This window comes from Clinocottus analis, unplaced genomic scaffold, assembly GCF_023055335.1.
Source record: "Clinocottus analis isolate CAN_PGR_092001 unplaced genomic scaffold, fCliAna1.0.p SCAF_3, whole genome shotgun sequence".
In the NCBI taxonomy this organism is placed as follows: Eukaryota; Metazoa; Chordata; class Actinopteri; order Perciformes; family Cottidae; genus Clinocottus; species Clinocottus analis.
Window position 1 is genome coordinate 16,082,638 of NW_027176042.1, and position 20,843 is coordinate 16,103,480.

The following is a 20,843-nucleotide window of genomic DNA, read 5'->3' on the forward strand; positions in this document are numbered from 1 at the left end:
TATAGTATATAGGCGACTGTGTGGGTATTCCATTGGACTAAGAAATGTCCTGCTTGGGTTGTTGAAAAAGTACCAGAAAGATTTCAATGAATCCAAAATGGCATTTTGATTTCCCTTCCTGTTTTATCAGAGTGGTGGTCAAAGTGGTTCACCACCGGGACTTATAAAAAGTAGCAAAAACATGGAAAAATTAATTGGAGAACAGACGAGAATTATACAAAACTGGGTTCCAAAAAGGCAGTCATTCGGATTCCTAAATAGGGATTATCAAGCATAAATGGAAACAGCAATCAGCATTAACCAAAGACTTGATAATTTGTTCCTCTCCAATTATTGTCACTTTTTGTCAAAGCAGCATTTTGAATTTCCTTGACTGGACTCAAACAAAAAGGCAGAAATCTGAGCGCTGCGAGCTGCCTGCTGAACTTGAGTATGGCCGAGCTGCATAGCGCACATTAAGTCATTAAAGTCCCCGTGCTCACAGTTTCTCACCCCCCCCCCCCCCCCTCCCCGCTGTATACGGCAGTAACCCACCCTCCACCCCCCAAGCCTTTCAGACCAAACGCTACTCTGCCTTCTGCATCTTAATAAAAGGAGGGAAACTAGAGGGAAGTGAAGGCATGGCAGTCTTTTAGAGGAAGCCGAATAAATGACTGAACACACACCCTGGGGCGGGCATGCCGGGGGGTTTCCAGGAGGTCGGAGCAAGCGGGGCCAATCGTGTCAAGACGAAGGCGGCAGACTAAAACAAAACTGACATATCAAAGCAGCCAAGCCTTGTAGAAGGGAAAAGAGCAGCCAAGACACCGCATTCAGCTGCACAGCTTGTTTCTGCTTCAATGAGAGACAACACGACCAAAAAACGGCAATTAGCGATTAAAGTGGAAATTCCATCTGCTGCAAGGCTGCATCTTTTTCCAATCAAAAACCAGCTCAAACCATCAAACCACCCGAGTGATCCTCTGGCCTTTGATCCCATCCTTGCTTTCTTTTCAGGAGATAGGCAAACCATGCGTTTTAAAAGATTGCTTGTGTACCCAAACATTTGCATCTCCTATCCTAATCCTTAAAATATAAGAGCAACTTTTCTTTACCTTCTCAGTACAGCCAAACCTCGATCATTACTAAAACAAACAGACTAGGTCTTGCGGTGACATTACCTGATTTATGTAGATAAATGCTGTGTCTACATGTAGAGACTATAATCTTTGACAACCTGGATACACTGGGAATGTGCAAGACACAGATATTGCAGGAGTATGAGAGCATTTAAATGAGTTATTCTTTTAAATTAGCTTGATGAGAGCCAGTGTGGCCTTAAACTCAGTTTGCTTCTAATGAGATACCAACTGTTTACTACATATCTTCTTTCCTTGTGATAATGAAGGAATTCCTCAGAGGTTGCCGCCATGCTGACACAGCCTTTAGGTGCTTAAATCCAAAAATGGGTGCATTAAGTGCATTTTAATTGACTTATATTTACCCACTGTGTTGTCTTGCAAATACAAAAAGATATTCTGGCAATCCTAGAAGACTAAAAAAAGTAGGTCACTCAGTCTCCTGTGAGTCATAGATTTTGGCAGGGGACCAAGCAAAGCAGGTAAGCAAGAGACCGAGCTAGTACTGAGGCGGGCCTAATGGTATACTGATACCATTTCATTAGTATTATAAAAAGATAATAAAGTTTATTTACAACTCTTACTCGTACATTTTGTGGTGCAATGCAATATCAGGCAAAATTGGATGCCGGAGCTTAGGGAATTAAAACCAGAAAACTAGAGTGTAACACACTTAACAGCATCATAAATTTACACACAAAAATGTATATCGTAGTCAGACCTCCTGAGGAACATTTAAGCCAAGTAACTGCATGCAAACTCCTCCACAGTCTTTATATCCCACCATATCAATTTCCTTCAGTATAGCAGATTTCTCAGATTGCAGGTGCAGTCTCGTTTTCTCTCCAGAGACCAGGCCCCGGGCTTTTCTCCCAGGGCCACAGCACCTTGGCAGTGTGGTTGACTAGTGGGGTCAGCTGGGCATGAGATTTCCAAACAGTTACTTTTTGAAGTCGGTGACTCAGCCTGGTCAAAGCCGTCAGTCACACAGCCACCTCGGGCCAACCGCATTTTGAGCCGGCACTAATGTGCACGTCTCAGGCCCTGTGACCAACACACCGATACATCCTTAATTACATTGGGCAACTGGCACAAACCACAACGCCTCAGCTATCGAGCCCCTCCTCCAGCTAACCTCTCCGTCCTCTCATTCATCCACCCGAGGGAGAGGCATGCAGGCCAGAGGAAGTATGACTCATCTGAGTAACAAGATGCATTCTTCTGAATTCTCTACAGACATGTTGTTTGCTAAGTGAAGAGCACATGAGGTCTAGAGAGAGATGAAGAAAAAGGAGTGAGGACACAAATGAAACTATAATCAAGAGAATTACTTTGTGTGAGAGAAAGAAAGAGGGATGGGGTGGGAATGATGGGGCAAGAGCGAGTCATCATTTGTGTGGGTTTCCTGGTGCACACAGATCAACATTTCCTCCAACTCCACCGAGAGAATCCTTGGCTTCTCTTTAGGGTTTTCTGAATCACAGATGGAGACTCCAAGTACTACATTTAAGACTAATCCATCAGGTTACATGGAGAGAAAAAAGCGACAAATGACAACAGAGAGGTTTTGTTGTTCTGCGTCCGAATTCTGCTGAGCATGCAGTCTACGACGATGCATAAAAAAGACGCATGGAGAAAAAGTGTTCAATCATCAGATACGCCACAGCTCCTTCCAACCAACACCACATCTGCAATACTTGGCAATCACCCCCTACAGATCATGAGCCTCACACACCACATCACATCACACACAGTCTCTAACTTCTACATGAAGCTATTTCTGGACCGGCCCACATTAACGTTGTCTGAAATCACAAAACAAATGGAGAAGCTGCACACAGCCTTCCAGTCTGATCAACAGAGACAAGGCTGTTGAGATGTGCCCTGTTTTGTGATTTCATTATAAATGATGCATCTCTCAACAGTTTGCTGTCGTGATGTGAGAATAAACAAAGTCCTTAAGACGCTACCATTTAACCTACTAAGCAGATTTAGAACTGTGCTCTTAATTAAACCTGACCCGATCCAACTTCCCTCTCTGAGTTCCCAGATTGGCATTCAAACATGTGAGGAATTATTCACTTGTACTACATTGCTGCATACACACACACACACACACACACACACACACACACACACACACACACACACACACACACACACACACACACAATAAGCCAATAAACCTATGGAGGCCAACATAATTACAATTTGCCGTGCACGCTTCCTTTACAAATACTAATACTTCTGCAGTAAACAAGCAAGTATCCATTACAGAATAGATTATCCCACCAGACAAGACTGACCATCTTCTAAAAAGTAAATTAAAAGGAGAACTTGATTCCCTTTTGGCTCCAGGTTTGTTAAACTCCTTGGCTATAAATTTGCAGTTGACAAGACTACACACCTATCGCTTTGAATCAAGAGGCAGTATATGTAAAAAAAATAAATAAATAAATAACTATACAGAATCTCCAGTGTTTATCTATGTTAATATGGATGCACAAACCACCTCCTCACAGAGATTATCACATTATCGATCAGATTCTTTTCTCAGTCTGGTTTAATACACACTTGTCATTGTATCACCTCTAAATAGTCCTGAAAGGCATGCAGTCTCGTCGAGAGAAGGGAGCCGATGATAACATTTGGGAATATAATGTTATTAAATTGTCATTTCTCTATGGGACTTTAGTACAGGAGCATTTCCTCAATTTGTACGATCAGTCTTAAACAACAGCTCAGTGGCTGCTTGTCTCCAGAGCCACCATTTTTTTGTTATAAAATATCTTAGTTAAAAACTAACAGAAATCTCCATCTACTCTATATGAAAACGGTCTCTAGTTATTCGGCTGTTTGACCTGGAAGTGAATGTTCTGTCTGACACAGGAGCCACAGTAACGGTTAAAACAGATACCAAAAACTATGAAGAAAGTCCTGTTCTTATTACTTAAGCTGTGTAAGCTTAGCGAGCTTCTCTTCCTGCACACAGCTTGAAAGTCTCTAAAGAGTGTGAATCATATAAGCATATCAATTGCTTCTACTGAGTAAAGCACCAAAAAAGCTTAAAAAGTAATGCACCGATACTGAGGGCCTATCAAAACTCAAGGACAAGGCATACGATATGATAATTATCAAATCCTTCAAGCCACAGAAAAGTCAAACCAGTCTCGTATTCGTTTTGACTTGGTTATTTATTCTGAGTATGTAAAATGACACCAGCAGTGCGTTTACTCTGAAATCTTTTGTTTTACATGTCATTAAGCAGCACATTAACTCCCCTTTAATAGAGGGGATTTGTAAGCCCCAATTTCGTTTGCACATTTAATGCACTAAAACCACCTAACACATAATCTATTTTTATATAAACACTTATGTTCATGTACCTCATCCAGTACCTAAACTTGAACTTAATGCATAGATAAGATCAAGCCAAACATTCATAATAGACTTGCCACCAAATGTATTAATCTTTTTTTGCCACTATACATAGCTGGAATGAGTCACAGAAACCACTGTGCACAAGAACCACCAACCCTTCATCAAGCCCCACTCTCTTCTCCTACACTTTCTAAACCTACCCAGCAAGCTCTGTTGTGGGTACTTACAGTAGTTTCCCAGTAGAAAGAAAGGCCCTGATTAGCAAGACTGGGGAGATAAAGGCCTAAACATATTCAGATAAAACATGTATCTGAGCAAATATGCCGATAATATTAGGCACTAGTTGAATTAAACATCACATACTTTTCCCTCACTGATTCATGTCCACATCCAACTCGAACCCAGGATGCGAATTGAAGCATATAGGCTAGGACTAGTTCACTCGGAGATTCAACTGAATAGACTGAGAGGGGGGTGTGATGAGGAGAACTAGGCAGTGTATTGCTGGATGAATAAAAAATGAAAGTGTAGTGCTTCAATAAATTCGCTCTCTCCATCCGGTGAGGAGGGTGGTGAAGGGGTGGGGGTGACGGTGGAGTAGAGGTTTGTTTGAAAACTGAACCAGTGCAGTATTCCCACATCCATCCGTATCCAGCGAGGGACTCTTTAAAAATTCATTAATTTACAGCAAAAATAGATTAAAGCACCCAGCTGAGCAAAACTCAAATTTTGGCTCCTGAATAACATTAATGATAAAACATCTTCCTCCAGCCCGGGGGGTTTGCCTGAAGAAAGAGTACTGACTTCTTTCACCTTACAGCACCTTGAGAATAATTTATTTTCAATCATTACTAAAATAATGCATTTCTAATTGTCATTTTTAATTACGCTTTTCTTCAGTTGAAAAAAAAGAACTGAGTAAAAACCTGCATAAACTAATTAAAATCCATCCAAGGATCTGCCATTCCCATGATGCCATGCCAATGTCATTCTATTCACCATTTGATATCTCAGCTGCAGAGACTCAATGACAGCAGCTCCAGGCCCCCCCCCCCCCCCCCCCCAAAAAAATGCCTAGAACTGCAGTTACAGTAATTGCTCTGGCCAGCAATAAATGAGGTTCACTTAAGTGCAATTATCCCCCTCTGATCTATCACATAAAGAGACTTCTTTAACATGGAGAAGTGGGCTCACACAATGTGACTGCAAACAAGATTCAAATTGGAATCAGGGAGGCATTTCCAGCAGATGAATTGCTTCATAGCTCATCTGCATTCTACTGATGCACGGCGTTGCTAATGAAGACCGAGCCAGTCCCTTCTCACCATCACGTCTTCCATGAGAGCAGAACTTCACACACTAGATATATAAGCAGAGTACGGGAAATTTCTAACAAAACTGTCCAGTCCATTTGGCCTGAGCCGCATTAGGACAACCTAGCCTACACGCAGAGTCAACAGCTGTTTGAAAAGAAACAGGAAATCCTGGTGTTTTTGCCCAATCCAAGGTGAAAATACACTAAAAAAAAGAAGATGATGGGCAATGAAGGGAAAAGAAAGAAACTCCGACCAAAAATAACTTCACATTTTAGAGCAGAGAGGAATTCAGACAAGCCCAATTTTGGTTGAGACCAAAAGTAAGTCATCGTAAAAAATACTAAATAGAGCCCTTTGAACAACAGCATCACCATTACACCATGCCAAAAAATAAATATCAGACGTCCTCATGAATAAATTGCCATCTGCCAATCGCATAATACAATAGGTTTTCATCCTGCGGGGTAAGATGTGGCGGTCTAATAGGGGTTGCTACAGAGAGTACCTGTTGGGTGAAGTCCAACAACACAGGGTGGTGGGGAGGGGGCTGTGATGGGCATTCATGTTGCCACAGGCTCACCTACCACCAGGAGTCTGATAACTGCATCTCACGGATGGCCATTTGAATAATCACTTCAACAAGGGGAGAAATTAAAAAGCCTCTCAGTGAGATGGGGCTAGGCACAGGGCCACATGCTGAATTCCAAATGAGGCGCTTGTATTTAAAAGAGTAGAAACCTGTTGTAAAGTCTACTACGGGCTTGCTGACCACCCTTGACATCTCTCAAAATTAGCGCCATATTATGTCACAATTCAATTCAATCTACTAAATTATACACTATCATTTTACAGATGAAGACAAAGTCATTTTTCCTTAGAGCTGATAGACGAACGTGTTAATGGCACCACACACAGTGAGAGAACACAGGAAGACCTTGGAGAAGTGGGTGTCGTGTTTTTAAACCATTAGGCAACAGACTTTTCAAACACCACTGCAGGCTAAAACCACCATTAAAGGGAAGCTGAAACACATCATCCCATTCACACTTTTAAATGGTTACTGTGAGAATAAACAGATGTGTAATCTTCGCTATACTTTCTTCACAACTGTTCAATCCATTCATCAACACCTTGAGGTTGTTTAAAAAAAGAAGGGGAATTATAAAAAAGTTACTAACTCTGCTCAATTTTATTTGATGTGAAGAAGGAAATAACAACTACTAAACAGGGTTATAAATCAGCAAAAACATGCATTAACAGGAGGATTTCACACCACAGCTCCAGTTATGAACAAAACTGAATAACTACACTTATAAACTAACCGAATTTGATGGACTTCACATGGCTCTGAAGGGACAAAATCTGCAACGTGTGCCAATTTCATATGTCTGCATGCAATCTTTAAAAAGCATGCATTGGCTGCACTCTAGGTCTATTATTTAACAGCCAGCTAGCAAACAGCAAACTGCAACATCCGCTGTCTTTGCCAATTATTCTACTGCTGCGCTTCACATAGTTGTTTTAATTGACATAAGTTATTGCTTATAAAAACAACTCGTTATTAAAAATATATAAAAAAGCTGAATTCCATGAATGGCAGAGGATTTAATTATTTCCCATGACTGAGTTAGATGTCTGTCAGTGTTAGACCGAGCCTAAGGACACTACAATAAAATGTCAATTAACATAAACTGCACATGGAGCCTTTCAGGGAGCAACAGAAAGTACAGCAGTGGGACAATTCACAGGATGTGATCGAGTGACTGACAACTGCTCTTTCTCTGGCTCTGCTTACCTGATGGAGTGACATCAGAACTCAAAACATGTGTAATTCTGAAGCTGCATGCAAGGATAGCCTAGATCCAGACAGCTTGCTGTAGGCCTGCTATTTAAAGGATGGCTGATGAAGAAGCAAACCAGGTCTGACCTTTGATTGTGGGTGCTGACTAACACTTTGGGCATTTTGTTAGTCGAGGCAAAAGGTCTGGCAGGGTTAAAATTTTCTGGGGGAATTCATAATGTTTTGTTTTAGTCATGAATTCAACCTTTTCATGCTGGCTGTGTGACAAAATACACTTGGGCGCATGGGGGCATATGAGGAGCAGCTATTCATTTGCACCCCAACTCAGTCGTTAAAATAACAAGGTGACATCATTGATGAAACTTGCACAAGTTGACAGCGGGGCAAATTAAGAGTTCAGTCATCCATCCGCTAATAAAGGCCGTCAGGATAAAGCAAGGGCAACGTTTTGTATACAGCTGCACGCAAATGCCACAGCTGTTTAGTTTAAAGTCGTAGCATTAACTAATCAGTGTCTGCCTCGTGGGATCACACACTGACTGGTAAAACATCAAAGGAAAAGAGAAGCGTGCCCTGAGAAATATCTTGCACACAGAGTCCAAATATTTAACTGCAACATCGCCTGTGCCATCTCAGGGCAATCCACAAGGGTATAGCAGACCCACCTGAGGAAAAAGATACAGTCCCGAGATTACGTCCAGTTGCATACAAATTCACCCGAAACATAATTTGCACTTGTTGATGGTCCAGCCACATGACAAACTTGCACCTTCTCGTAAAGATCGACTCGTTTTAAATACTTGGATCGTTATTTTTCCAAGAGGAGTTTACCAGCCGCCTGAGAAACAGACGATTGACAGACGAGAAAACACACTGCAACAGCTGTGAGTCAAATACCATCAGAGCATGCAGGAAAGCCAAACGACACTGGGCTTCTACACACACACGCACACATTTAATGCAGGACACACAACGTCTCACATACCAAAACAGCAAGCTAACGATAGCTGTTGAAGGGCTGAGATAGGTCATTATAACCACCTAAAACACACACATAGACACACACGCGTGGGTGCGCACACGTACACTCTCTCTCACACACACACACACACACACACACACACGTACACTCTCTCACACACACACACACACACACACACACTCCTGGCCCAGGAGAGAGCGCCGACAACGCGCAGCTAAAGTTAGCTGGCTACCAAAACTGGTTAGCTAGCTGTCAAAGTTGCCCTGTCAGTTGTCACCGGTTGCTCGGCGGTGCTAGCGGGCTAACGCGAGAGCTGTCAACTTGGGAGAGTTACAGCAACACGGCCGGGGTGTACTAACACTGACCACAGGAAAACACCGACTGGCTCCCTCAGAGAAAAAAAAGGTGTCCCCCCCCGCACACCCCGCCACAGCGGGCGGAAAAGCGGTGTGCCAAGGCCTGTTCGCCGGGCTCGATCCCCAGAACTTCAGTGCAGCTCACTTCCCCGTTAAAGTCGTCCATTTCGTGGGCCTCAGTTCAACTTCCATGCCCGCGTAGCTCACTTACTCTGGGTGAAAGCTGCTGTGACGGCGGCGCTCTTAAATCCTGACGGTAGTTTCAGAGTAACTGCCCCCTCCCTTTCCTTCCACCTCCTCTTCTTCAGCTCGCTGGGGCTCTCCAGGAGTGTCCCTGTGCTCTTGAGGTTATCGTCCTGTGCAAAGAAGCGCCGTCGCCGTAGCTTCGCCGGTGTGCCTGCGGTGCCGTGGCGTCCCTCTTCAGTTTCTCTCCGCCTTCTCCAGTTCGCCTTTCTCTCGGCGGCAGAGCCAACATCCGGGACTCTCCCCCGTTTGGGTTAGGTGCCCGGAACTACTTTCACATACGACGACGCACACGAAGGGTTTTTTCTCTCTCTCTCTCTCTCTCTCCTTCTCGCTCTCTCTCTCTCTCTCTCTCTCTCTCTCTCTCTCTCTCTCTCTCTCTCTCTCTCTGTCTCTCTCTCTCTCTCTCTCTCTCTGTCTCTCTCTCTCTCTCTGTCTCTCTCTCTCTCTCTCTCTCTCTCTCTCTCTCTCTCTCTCTCTCTCTCTCCGTCTCCCCCTCTCTCCCTCTCACCCCCCACCCCTCTCTCTCTCTCTCTCTCTCTCTCTCTCTCTCTCTCTCTCTCTCTCTCTCTCTCTCTCTCTCTCTCTCTCTCTCTTACTCTTACTCTCTCACTCACTCACTCACCACCCTGCCGCCACAGAAACTAGCGCGCGGTCAAAACGCTCAAGCCCGCAGTGGAAACGGCAGCGGGTGCACCCACACGCGAGCTTGCCTATCAATCGATTAATTAATCAACGAATCCGTTTTATTTAGGAAGCGTTATAAGTTAAGAGAAAGTCAAAGTGCCTTATTGCGTTAGATATAAAACATTACATGTAGAAGTAAAATCGCGCAACTAATGAGACAGGATAACAATGAAATCAGAAAAAGTAGAAGATAGTCCACGTGGGCACCGCCGTCTAATAAATCGCTTTTCATAAAAAAAAAAAATAATAATAAATCTCTTTGACTTATTTGATAATATTGCATAATATGCCTAATACTATTACATGATTGGAATCTTTTAATACACACTTGTGGGTTCCCACTTTATAATAGGTCCAGATTTGCTGCCGGTTTTTCCAGAAGTGAAAGTCGTCTATTATGCGTCTTCCTGATAAATTAAAAAGCAAAAAAAAAAAAAAAAGGTAATCTGCTGGAGGATACACACCTCTCGCGGATTATTTTCCAAAATGTTATTTTGAATGGATGATAACTGATCTAGCATCAGTTAATAATTCAAGCTATCTATCAATAAAACATTTTTATAAAGACTAATCTTAAAGTGGTGCTGCAAGTACACAGAAGCTGATAAAAACACGTCAAATATTCTATACAGGATTCAACTAGACATAGTTTAGGAGTTGCTTGTATGATGAAATAAAAATAATTGGTAGAAAACTTTGACATGGACAACTTAGTCCTTAATAGCCCTACAAGGGTGTAGCTAATAATGGTTCCCCTAAAAATTGCAATCTGCCCCCAATTGAATTTTGCATTCTGTATAAGCCACTTCTAACTCTATTTGTTGCTTTTGATTCCACTAGAAACAAAATATGCTACAAACAAGATTACTGAACCATTTATTTGCAGACTGCTGAAAAATATCTTTCTCTAAACATAATCATTTGCTCTTTCAATTGCAGTGCAGTATGTCCCAGAGTTCCTTACTGTTTAGAATGCTGTTCATTTTCTAGTGTTGAAGTACTGAATTCATTCATTTTCTTTTCTTGGCACAAAAATAATACAATTTTAAAGTGTGAGTTTTTTTTGTATTGCCCTCTGCAGTCCTACCATGTCAAGTTCTCCATTGTACAGTGCAGTTCAGCACTTGAGCTTACTTTTCCAGGAAAAAAAAAACAAGGACGTGACCTCAATGTCCTCAATGGGAACTGCAGCCCTGGTCCTCAGCAGTCCAATGAGCTCACGTTGACCTTGTCTCAAATTACTTTCCATACTTTATAGCTCAAAGTTTTAACACTGTATATTTGCATTATGGTTTATACTCATTGTGTAACATTTTCTTATGAAAAAGTGTTGAGGCCTTAAAATATGACTTTATAGTCTTACTAACTGGGTTCTTTCAGTCGCACAACTACATCCTCCAGTTGTAGCCAATCAAAAAAATGGCATCAATGGGAAACAATTGGCCTATTTGATCTATATTTTTCTATTGGCATATTTAATTTTAAATAATCTTGCTTGGTGATAGTAGATCTTTTGTATTGTATTGTCTTTGGTCGTTCTCAGATTGTTTGCATCTTTTCCAATTTCAAATATCATGTCTGCTCTTGAACTGACACACACAGGACTGCAGGGTTTTCAAAACCCGGACCAACTTCGAAATTGTCGATTTAACTGGTGGTGTTTCAGTAAAATGGCCATTTCGTTCTTATAAACGTAATGGATGAAATCTGCGGAAACTAATCAGCTTAATCAACACACTCAAACTTCGTATAAAGGACATCAGACATGGTGAAACGTAGTGGATGTGTGTTCGGCAGGGCAACAGCGCCTCTTGTTGGTTGACCAGTGGGACTACTGTTAATAGATAATGTGCCCCGTAAATGATTATTAATCATTTTAGATAGATTTTTTTTATATAATTTGAGATTGAAACACATCATTAGAGGTTGTGTACACAACATACTTTCATGATGCTGCTTATCTGAGACACATTCGGTCGGAAAGGCAATCAACATCATTTTCAATACACCTTCACACCAGTCTTTAATTCCCATCCATTTTGGTCTCTGTATAGGGTGAATGTTGCATTTTCTTAAGTCACATGAAGTTCTCGAGTCAGAAGAAAAATATAAAATGAATTAAAACAGAACAAATAGGCCAAGAGCAAGATCTAAGATGTGTATTATTGTTTAATAACCAAGTGAAAATCCAATATGACGACTAACAAGCTTGTCTAGCATACATATATATGTATTTTTAAAAACATAATCTCAAAGAGTTCTTTTTTTTTTTTTTACTGTGCATGAAGTTTATTGGATAAAGTAAACACACACAAAGAATGAATTACAGCGAGTTCTTGGTATTTCAATGTCATTTTTGTACCTGCCATTTTCGATATTTCGAAACATGGGAGTTTCAAATAAATATAATTTTCTCCTTTCATAAAGAGATTGCAAAACTCATCAAAAAAAATCGATGTAGTCTATAATTAACTGTGCACATGCATTGTTGAGGAAGTTAGAACACTTCAATGTGTTTCTATCACTTCAGGAGTCTGTGGGGACCGTCTAGTTTAAAATGTCTATAAATATAAAGAGGAACTTTCCTTCTGCGTGTGCGACACTGGTGATGCTAATGTTCACAGTCAGACGTCTGAAAGTGAAAAAACCATAATTGAAGCATATTTTACCTGACTCATAAATGCCACGGGTGGTAGCGGCGGCTGTACCGTCTACGGCCACCTGGGGCGCTGGCGGGTTTCTTTTGTATTTCTAAAGACCGAAGAATTCAGCTCAGTGATTCCAGGAAGTACAGAAGTTGTTGTGAAGAAGTCGACTGAGAAACCCCCTCGGCATATAAAGTAGGACATTTCGCAGTTTTATCTTTAACTATTGTGATTAAACAAGCGTTGTTTTTACTGCAATACGGTTGTTGTCACTGTGGGAAAGTATTGTCTGACAGCAATAACGTTAACGTAACGTGGTGTGTTATTAAAAGTCGTGTTGACGACACTTAAACTTGTAGTTAGCAAACGTTAGAGTGTTGATATCCAGATTAGAGCGTTTTATTTTGTCGCAATTGTATTACCACTAGTCAGAATGGTAAATAAAGATTTTGGATAACTGGAAGACGTTTTTTTTGTTTTGTTTTGAAAGATATCTGTAACGCATTAAACCTATAGATATTGTATCCTGGATATTTGCAATATAATTTCTAGGGGAAACTAGCTTACTTCAGACCCACAAAAAAATGCCATACAACGGGTTTACCAGACATGCTAAAAGTTGACATGCAAACATTCTCTATGACGCTTAAACATAAGCCTGACATTGATTTTTTACGTCCATCACTACTCTGCTACACTGACTGCTCATTTACCCATACTACTATACCAAAGATATACTATGCCCCAATACATTTTATATCAAATCCAGTATGTACGCGATACCACAATGTCCTACGGCATCAGTTTGATTCCTACAGTATGCCAGCAAGCATGCCTTTCTGGTTATTCTGACCGACAATCCCCTGCGCAGCAAATATGAGAAAGAAGGTCTAAGTGCAAGGTGCAATGTTAAGTAGTATGTCTTAGTTGAATGCATACCGTATTTCAACAGTACTTACTTTGTCTGGGCAGTAGCAGTATGTGCTAAAAGTATGCAATTTGTACAGCTGTGTGAACTTACTTTCCCCTCTCAATAGGTGATGGCTAAACCCAGAATATCTTCCATTGACGGGAAGTTAGCTGAAGAATTTGCCGTTCCCTCCCATGTTGAAGAGGTCAAAGAGAAGATGGCTGCATTTGCCAGGAATCACGCGGCAGCAGGTCGCAGGGTGGTTCTCATCACATCGGGGGGCACCAAAGTGCCCCTGGAGTCCCGCACTGTTCGTTTTCTCGATAACTTCAGCAGCGGCAGACGAGGAGCCTCCTCAGCAGAGTATTTCGTAGATTCAGGCTACGCTGTCATTTTCCTTCACAGGCATCGGTCCCTTTACCCCTACACACGGATGTTCTCAAACGTAAACATGCTGGAGGCCCTTAAGTTCAGTGGCGGTGACGGAGCATCCAATAGCTCTGGTGACGTGGTGGTTGACCAGCAAGTGCTTCCCAACATTGCCAAAGCGCTGAAGCGATACCAGGAAATGAAAGAAGGCAAACTCCTTCTGCCCATCGAGTTTAGCACTCTGTCAGAGTATCTGCATCTACTCAAAGCAGCAGCACAAGCACTAAGCACAATAGGTACAGATTAACAATGATTTACAGGTTGGGGTTTGTGGCTTTTATCTAGCATATTGTTCATAACTCCGTATTCTGCACTCAGGATCCAAGGCCATGTTTTACTTGGCTGCAGCCGTGTCTGATTTCTATATTCCAGCGTCTGAGATGCCTGAACACAAAATCCAGTCTTCCAATGGACCACTTCAAGTGAGTGAGAAAATGAAAGTTCAAGCAAATAAACATGCAATATTTTTTTAAGCCTTAAAAGAGCTGCTAGCATAGCTGTAGACTCTTAACCTTGTTATTAATGAGAATATACTTTTTTCTTCTCCTCCCTTTCAGCTCAGCATGAACATGGTCCCTAAGATACTGTCCCCGCTGGTGAAAGACTGGGCACCTCAAGCTTTTGTCATATCATTCAAGCTGGAGACGGATGCGACCATCCTGCTGGAAAAGGCTCGACGGGCTCTGGACACCTACAGGCACCAGGCAGTAGTGGCCAACGTGCTGGACTCTAGACGGGGTTATGTGGTGGTGGTGACCCCTGAAACTCAGGCTGAGCTGATCATCACAGATGAGGATGTGAAGAATGAAGTGGAGATCGAGGAGAGGATAGTGAGCAACCTGACAGCAGCACACAAGAAGTTCATAACTCAACAAGGAGGTTGACCGAAATCATCAACACTGCATGTTTGAGTCAAGCTGTACGCTCTCTGTTCTCTTCCCCGATCCGGAGTTCGGCTTCCTAATTGCCTGTTATGCTGTCTTACTGTATATGCTGTATTGTTCCGTGACTTTAGTAATAATGAGAACTATTAACAAAATAATGGCTTCCCTACTTTTAATGTGCTGCTATGTTATGTTCCTGAACAGGTACAATATACAAGTTATGAAGTTAATTCAATGTTTATTAGCATTGCACAATGATTGTAGAAAATTATAACAATTTGACTTTTAAATTATTGACAGCTGAATAATTCAGTGACATGCTTTTACTACACACCTATAAGAAAGATAACATGTAACTGTTCAATCCTGGGATTCTACTTGGCAGCATACTTGAGATTCCTGCATCGCTACTTAAGTTTGATGCTCTTCTTGACACCAGCACGAATACCGGACAGCTCTCCGCTGTATCTCGTCTCCTCCCGACGAACATCTCGCACCTGGTGAAGATGAACAGAACGTGTTCGCCACAGCCACATATACTCTTGATTCAAACTGATGAGCCGACAGACGGAGACAGTTCTCAGAAGCTTTATGATGCACTTTAGCGGTGTAATTTAAAATTGTCTCATTAATGTGTCGAGTACAAACCTGGCCCTTTCTGCGGATCTTGGCTCGTCTGAACTTCTCTCTGTGCTTGACTCTGGGATTTCGATCAATTTTCTTCCTCTTGGGTGTCAGCCCCTTGTTCTTAGACATCTGTGGAATAGGTAGAGGCACATTACTAGTGTGCTAAAACTAATCAGGAATGACAGTTAAACATGTAAATGCATTAAATAAATAGTGTGAGGGGTGCTGAATTATATTGGGGGGGAAAAAACATGTGTAAGCTTGATCTGATCTACTTTCAGTTTCCCAGTAGGCACACTCATGACCCAAAAAACAATTGAATATAAATTGTACCCTCTTTGAGATTGGTCCTCTATTTTGAAGATTAAGTTATTCTACTTGTGAATGTAATGCTGTACCTGGTAAGTGATTCCTCTTTTAGCATCTGGATCATTCTCCTCCTCCTCATCTTCTTTCACCTCCATCCTGCAACACATTTAAAATGTATCAGGTCCCCAGTTGAATTTGTCCCAACTGCTATTTTGAAGAATTAGATAACACTTACTCTTCAGCTTCTGGGACAATGATCTTTCTCTTCAATTTTGACCGCTCCTCCACTTTTCTGTAGAAACGCAGAGCCGCTTCCTCGTCCAGGTCTGAGTCTGAGTCCGAGTCTTCCTCAGGCGGCGCATCTTCAGAATCCTGCAAAGCAACGTGCACTCATTACCATACATGTGAAACATCAGCAACAGATTCAAAGCGAAACCCCACAAATCTCACCTTTTCTATCTTGCTGGCGACTCTGGTTTTTTGGCCCTCTGCTGGTCTGCTAGTTTTTTCCTTCCCCACACCAGCTAGCAGCTTGCGAAATTGAGGTGCAAGCCGAGCATCCACTGAACTGAGCTCATTGATGAGCTACAAACAGGAATTGAAGAGTCAGTAAGACTGGGTTGCAACCAATGTGGTTGTGTAGAGGAGATACTTCAAGATCCTCCAAAAATTAAAAGTAATTGGACAGTTTTCTTGACATAGAGGGTGAAAATATTTTGAGTGATGCATGTCAATTTGTTGGCTTACATTTCTGTAGGTCAGCAGTCTTTCAATCACTGGATGGTTATGAGCAGGGATTCGTTTCGCCTTCAGCACCAAGTAAAAACTGATGTTCGTGCAGTAACTGGGAGGAAAGAATCATGAGCCGTTCAATGAAGGACAATGATGTAATTCTGCAAATGTCATTACAACAACAGTACAACTTACTTCAGATACAGTTGCTGTTTTGTCTTTAGGTAGTCAGCACCCTAGGAAAACAGGAAGACATTTTTTTCAGATTCACATACTGGATTGCCATAGCAACATGACATTAATAATAATAATAATAATAATTACACACACACACACTTTTTGATTACTCCAACCTAAATAAACTACAAACTTTTACCACAGCAGTTCAGCTTTCTCTTATTAATACATCTCACAATATCCATTATAAAAAAGAAAGAATCTAACTGTTGTGATTGTTATTACAAAAACTAAAATCATTGCCTTTAAAATTCTTTCTGGTGACAAATTCACAGCTGGAAATTGAATTACACGCACACACCTTTCCTGGTGGGATCTTTCCCTCCTTGACCATCTCCACAAGAGGCTGCAACTCATCCTTTAGTTCATTGAGCTGCATGTCAAATACATACAAAACAATTCACATCAATTAAATGTCTGTGGCAACTGCATTAATATATTTTGGCAAATTAAATCTGTACTTGTTCTGTGAATGTGTTTTGGTTGCACCTTTGCTTTAAAATCCTGAATAAGTTCAAGCAGCTCTGGTGACTCCTTTTTTAAAAGTTTCATTTTTTCCTTCTGGGACATCTGCTTCAGGTCTTTCACAATCCTCTCTTCTTTTTCTACAGTCTTGTTTTCATCCTTCTCCACAGCAAATTCCTTCATTTAAACACAAAGCAATCACAATCAACAAATTAGAACTACAGCCTCATGGTTGTATGCCTCCATCAACCTGTCACATTGCAGTTTTACCCCCATGCTTGTCCAAAGTATCATCCTTTTATCCTATTAAATGTCTGTGTGAAATTGTAATAATTAGAATATCAATTCTTTGTTAGGGCGAATAGTGTGTTTTATCAGGTCACAGTTCATCCTTAAGTACAGGTGGACGTTTGTGCCAAATTTGAGGACATTCGCTCAAGGCGGTCTTGAGATATCACATTCCTGAGGACAAACCGACGGATGCCTCCCACCCAACTGTCATGTGTGCAGGGCTATAAGACAATTCTATCATCACATGTTGAAACTGCATATGTGCAGGAGAGATTTACAAAGACAAATTACCTTGAAAAAGTTTAAATCATAATCCTCTTCGCTCAGATTTGCAGCTAAACGTTTTTGGATATTTTTAGCCTCTTCTTCTTCCTCTTGTTCCTCAGCTTCCAACTCGTTTTGAGATCTCCCCTCTGCAAGAAAACAATTTAAATTTAGCATAAGCGAAAGTTCGCCACACAGACAACGACATCATCATGGATCGCTCCAATAATATTCTTGGAGATAAAAAAGATGCTTACTCGTGCTGACGTAGTCAGAGTCGTAGAACATCTTCTTCTTCATGCCCCACGCCATTTCATTAGGCAGATCTGTGCAAGACAACAAAGTTCCGTTAAATGAGCTAAAATCATATTAAAACCAATCCTGGACGTAAACTGATGTTTTTTTGTTTACCGTCTTCTTTTTTGCCCTCGAGATCACTCTCCATGTCTGTCCCCTCTTCTTCTTCATCCTCTTCCTCTTCCTCTTCTTCTGAATCGTCCAGGGCCATTACTTCCTCCTGTCAAATTCAGCTGAGCATTTAGAATGTATTCCTTGACTACATTAGTTTTCTGAATATAAATCCAAAAATGAACACACAATCACCTCATCATCCATTTCCTCCTGGTCGCTCTCCAGTTGAACACCACTGGCGAGAAGTTTCTGTGCGAAAGAGACCGCAGAAAAAAAATAAGTTAAAAAAAGATTAAAAACAGAAACTCCATAAATGTCCCACAGATCTACTATTGAGGTAAACTTACTGCGATCTTGTCATCGTGAAAATCATCAATTTTGTCCTTGGTGTACTGGGACGATTTCTAAAATGAAAAGATGAGATGCGTGCATATCAGACTGATGAAAGTAACTACAGCACCAAAGCAGAGGTCACGTGGGAACATTTAGTTGATTGTATTAGACTACATATCATCAGATTGTGGCTACTATAAGTACTTACAGGTATTAAATAAACATTTTGAAATGATTATTCCCCATTTTGACCTGTTTGGCCTTAATTTCTAGATTACTACTTAAACTTACCAGTGAACCTCTAATTTAGACTTAATATTGTATACCAGAGCCAACAGTCAAAACATTGTTGATATTAAAGTATTGATGAGAAACAATCAGTGTGTAAAAGAAGCAACACATCACTGACAGTTATGACACACAGAGCTGATGGCCCTGACGTACAGATAATACTGACATACGGTAAGAATTTTTTATTTTTTTTTAAAGGTTAGTGTGTAGTCAATATACACATTGTTTTTGCCTTTTACATCCGATAGCCGCGATAATATCAACCTTCATAATTTTTGACCGTGGGCTCTGACTTTTGGGAAATCACCCTCCTTATAGAAAATAGAGCAATACTTGATTTGTCAATATTGCTAGATTGTGTGACAGTTTTGTGCAGAAAAATAATGTTGATGTTTTACATAGAAACCCCAAATACAAGTATAAATGTGAAAATAGGCATGATATGACCCTTTTTATAAAAAAAAAATATTATTGTTATTTTTAAAAGGTATCAATTAAAATCATCAACATCTGTTGTACATATACATATATACACAGTATAATACACATTTTTTTCTCCGAGTATGTTGAACCTCTATATTAGATGTTTTCCGTGGGCTTCCTATTGTAGTAACACTTTTGACTCAGTAATATATTTTTAAACACGTCTATGTCATACAACTCTGTCTAACTGGAATCATACTGGACATACAACACACGTGGACTTGCCCTTATGGACCTTTTCATCAGCCTTTTAAACTTCAGGATCTTCTGCTGGCTCCTCTTACCTTGTCAGGGACAGGCATGCTCTTGTAGGCTTCAGGGTCATCTTCATCAAATTGCTCTGTCTTTTTTAGCCTTGGTTTCTTTATAACCCTGAGCAAAAAGACAAAAGAAATGGGGTCAATTTTAAGCTCTGCTCTGAAACACTCAGATGATGTTTAAATAACTAGAATATGATGAAAATTATATAGCTAGGAATGATCAGACATCAACAACATGGAACCAAATTGTACTTTAACACAATTCGCTGTTAATGACCACGAGAAGCCAGAGTAAACAGTGCTAAGAGACGACGTGTAACGTTAGCATATCCATTACGTTATACACACAAACAACTCCGTTTTGAGCTAACTTCAGCCAAACTCACCTTTTTGTTCGACCCATGATGGAAATGAAAGAAACGCGTTTGCGTCGCGTTTACGAACAATGATTACAAAACTACACCGTTGAACGTCAATGTAGATATCTAGAGATAATGGCAAATGAAAAAGGTAATATTCAGTTGAGTCGGAACTTTACATCGCCACTCTGGTGTTGGTGACCATGTGTTTCCGGGATTTCTTCTTCTTCTACATTTTATCTGTCTCCACAGCGACGTGAAAGACGCACACTGCCCCCTAGACGACTGGAGTATTGCATTTACTATTTAGTTGTAGCTATTAATTTAGCTAACAATCAAACAAAGTATGGAAGCCCATTTCTGAGAGTAAAGGAGAAAAAAAGAAAATTATGAGATAAAAAGTAATAATTCTGAGATATTTGCACAGTAAGATTTAGACAGTGATCAATTTGACTTTTTATCTCGTAATTTTCTTTTTCTTTTTTTTCTTTTACTGGGCTTCCATACAATGTCAACCAAATAACAATGACAATTATTGTGCAGACAGAGGAAACCATCCAATACCAGTTTGTTATTATATAATATGACACAACTTAAATCCGGTGGATAACTATTAAAAGTGCTATATTTTCTTCTCTTTGTTTATTTCACAACAGTTATTTGTCCAAGAAGTTCTAAATGATGGTTTCAAGGAGTTTTCTCTGATGTTCCACAAATTATCTTCCTACTGGTGAATAGTTGTGATAATAGTCTAGATTTATTTTTCTTTGCTTATTAACTATAACTTTAATTGCTGCATATTGGTACCTGTTTTTGTTTTAACTGTTACTGTTAGCTACATGCCTGTTGACTCTTTTGACATCTTATCAGGGCGCTCAACATCTTCCCTTTCATCCATTTATTACATTTATCATGTCTTCTTTTTGCTGCAATAACAAAATTATAATTATTAAGACATATTTTAAAGTAAACCTTGCATCAAACATGCAGTAAAACACCAAACCATCAAATGCAGTGACGAATTACATC

At 40.6% G+C, this 20,843-nt stretch overlaps 3 protein-coding genes across 6 annotated transcripts in view; 1 reads left to right on the forward strand and 2 right to left on the reverse strand.

Annotated features, from left to right (window-relative positions):
* Positions 1-13,931, reverse strand: part of foxj3 (forkhead box J3) — a 72,946-nt gene extending 59,015 nt beyond the window's left edge. For 2 of the 4 annotated variants that reach the window (XM_068594730.1, XM_068594727.1), the window contains exon 1: positions 9,166-9,496. The gene's annotated coding sequence lies outside the window, so the exon portion shown is untranslated. Of the gene's footprint in view, positions 1-8,963; positions 8,985-9,165; positions 9,497-13,550 lie in introns of those variants that run through there. The other 2 variants (XM_068594728.1, XM_068594729.1) reach the window with 2 other exon arrangements.
* Positions 12,598-14,906, forward strand: ppcs (phosphopantothenoylcysteine synthetase). The gene is made up of 4 exons (XM_068594747.1): positions 12,598-12,724; positions 13,567-14,104; positions 14,187-14,290; positions 14,426-14,906. The coding sequence occupies exons 2-4, from the start codon at positions 13,570-13,572 to the stop codon at positions 14,750-14,752; spliced, it is 966 nt and encodes a 321-aa protein (XP_068450848.1). The 5' UTR covers positions 12,598-12,724; positions 13,567-13,569; the 3' UTR covers positions 14,753-14,906.
* A 64-nt stretch (positions 14,907-14,970) lies between these two features.
* Positions 14,971-20,024, reverse strand: utp3 (UTP3 small subunit processome component). Its single transcript, XM_068594739.1, has 16 exons — positions 19,842-20,024; positions 19,480-19,567; positions 18,436-18,492; positions 18,281-18,337; positions 18,089-18,194; positions 17,935-18,003; positions 17,705-17,826; positions 17,147-17,299; positions 16,959-17,030; positions 16,616-16,656; positions 16,436-16,532; positions 16,139-16,273; positions 15,924-16,060; positions 15,778-15,844; positions 15,401-15,508; positions 14,971-15,249 (listed from the first exon to the last, which is right to left on the reverse strand). Exons 1-16 carry the CDS (start codon positions 19,856-19,858, stop codon positions 15,160-15,162), a joined length of 1,416 nt encoding a protein of 471 aa, XP_068450840.1. The 5' UTR covers positions 19,859-20,024; the 3' UTR covers positions 14,971-15,159.
* Between the last annotated feature and the right edge of the window lie 819 nt (positions 20,025-20,843).

Excerpts from the sequence above, each read along its gene's own strand:
- ppcs (XM_068594747.1), top strand. The coding sequence starts at position 13,570 with ATGGCTAAACCCAGAATATCTTCCATTGACGGGAAGTTAGCTGAAGAA. Across the intron at positions 14,105-14,186 it reads ACAAGCACTAAGCACAATAG|GATCCAAGGCCATGTTTTAC; the intron begins GTACAGATTAAC and ends TTCTGCACTCAG. Across the intron at positions 14,291-14,425 it reads CTTCCAATGGACCACTTCAA|CTCAGCATGAACATGGTCCC; the intron begins GTGAGTGAGAAA and ends CCTCCCTTTCAG.
- utp3 (XM_068594739.1), bottom strand. Across the intron at positions 18,493-19,479 it reads GCATGCCTGTCCCTGACAAG|AAATCGTCCCAGTACACCAA; the intron begins GTAAGAGGAGCC and ends TTTTCATTTTAG. Across the intron at positions 17,300-17,704 it reads ATGATTTAAACTTTTTCAAG|GAATTTGCTGTGGAGAAGGA; the intron begins GTAATTTGTCTT and ends GTTTAAATGAAG.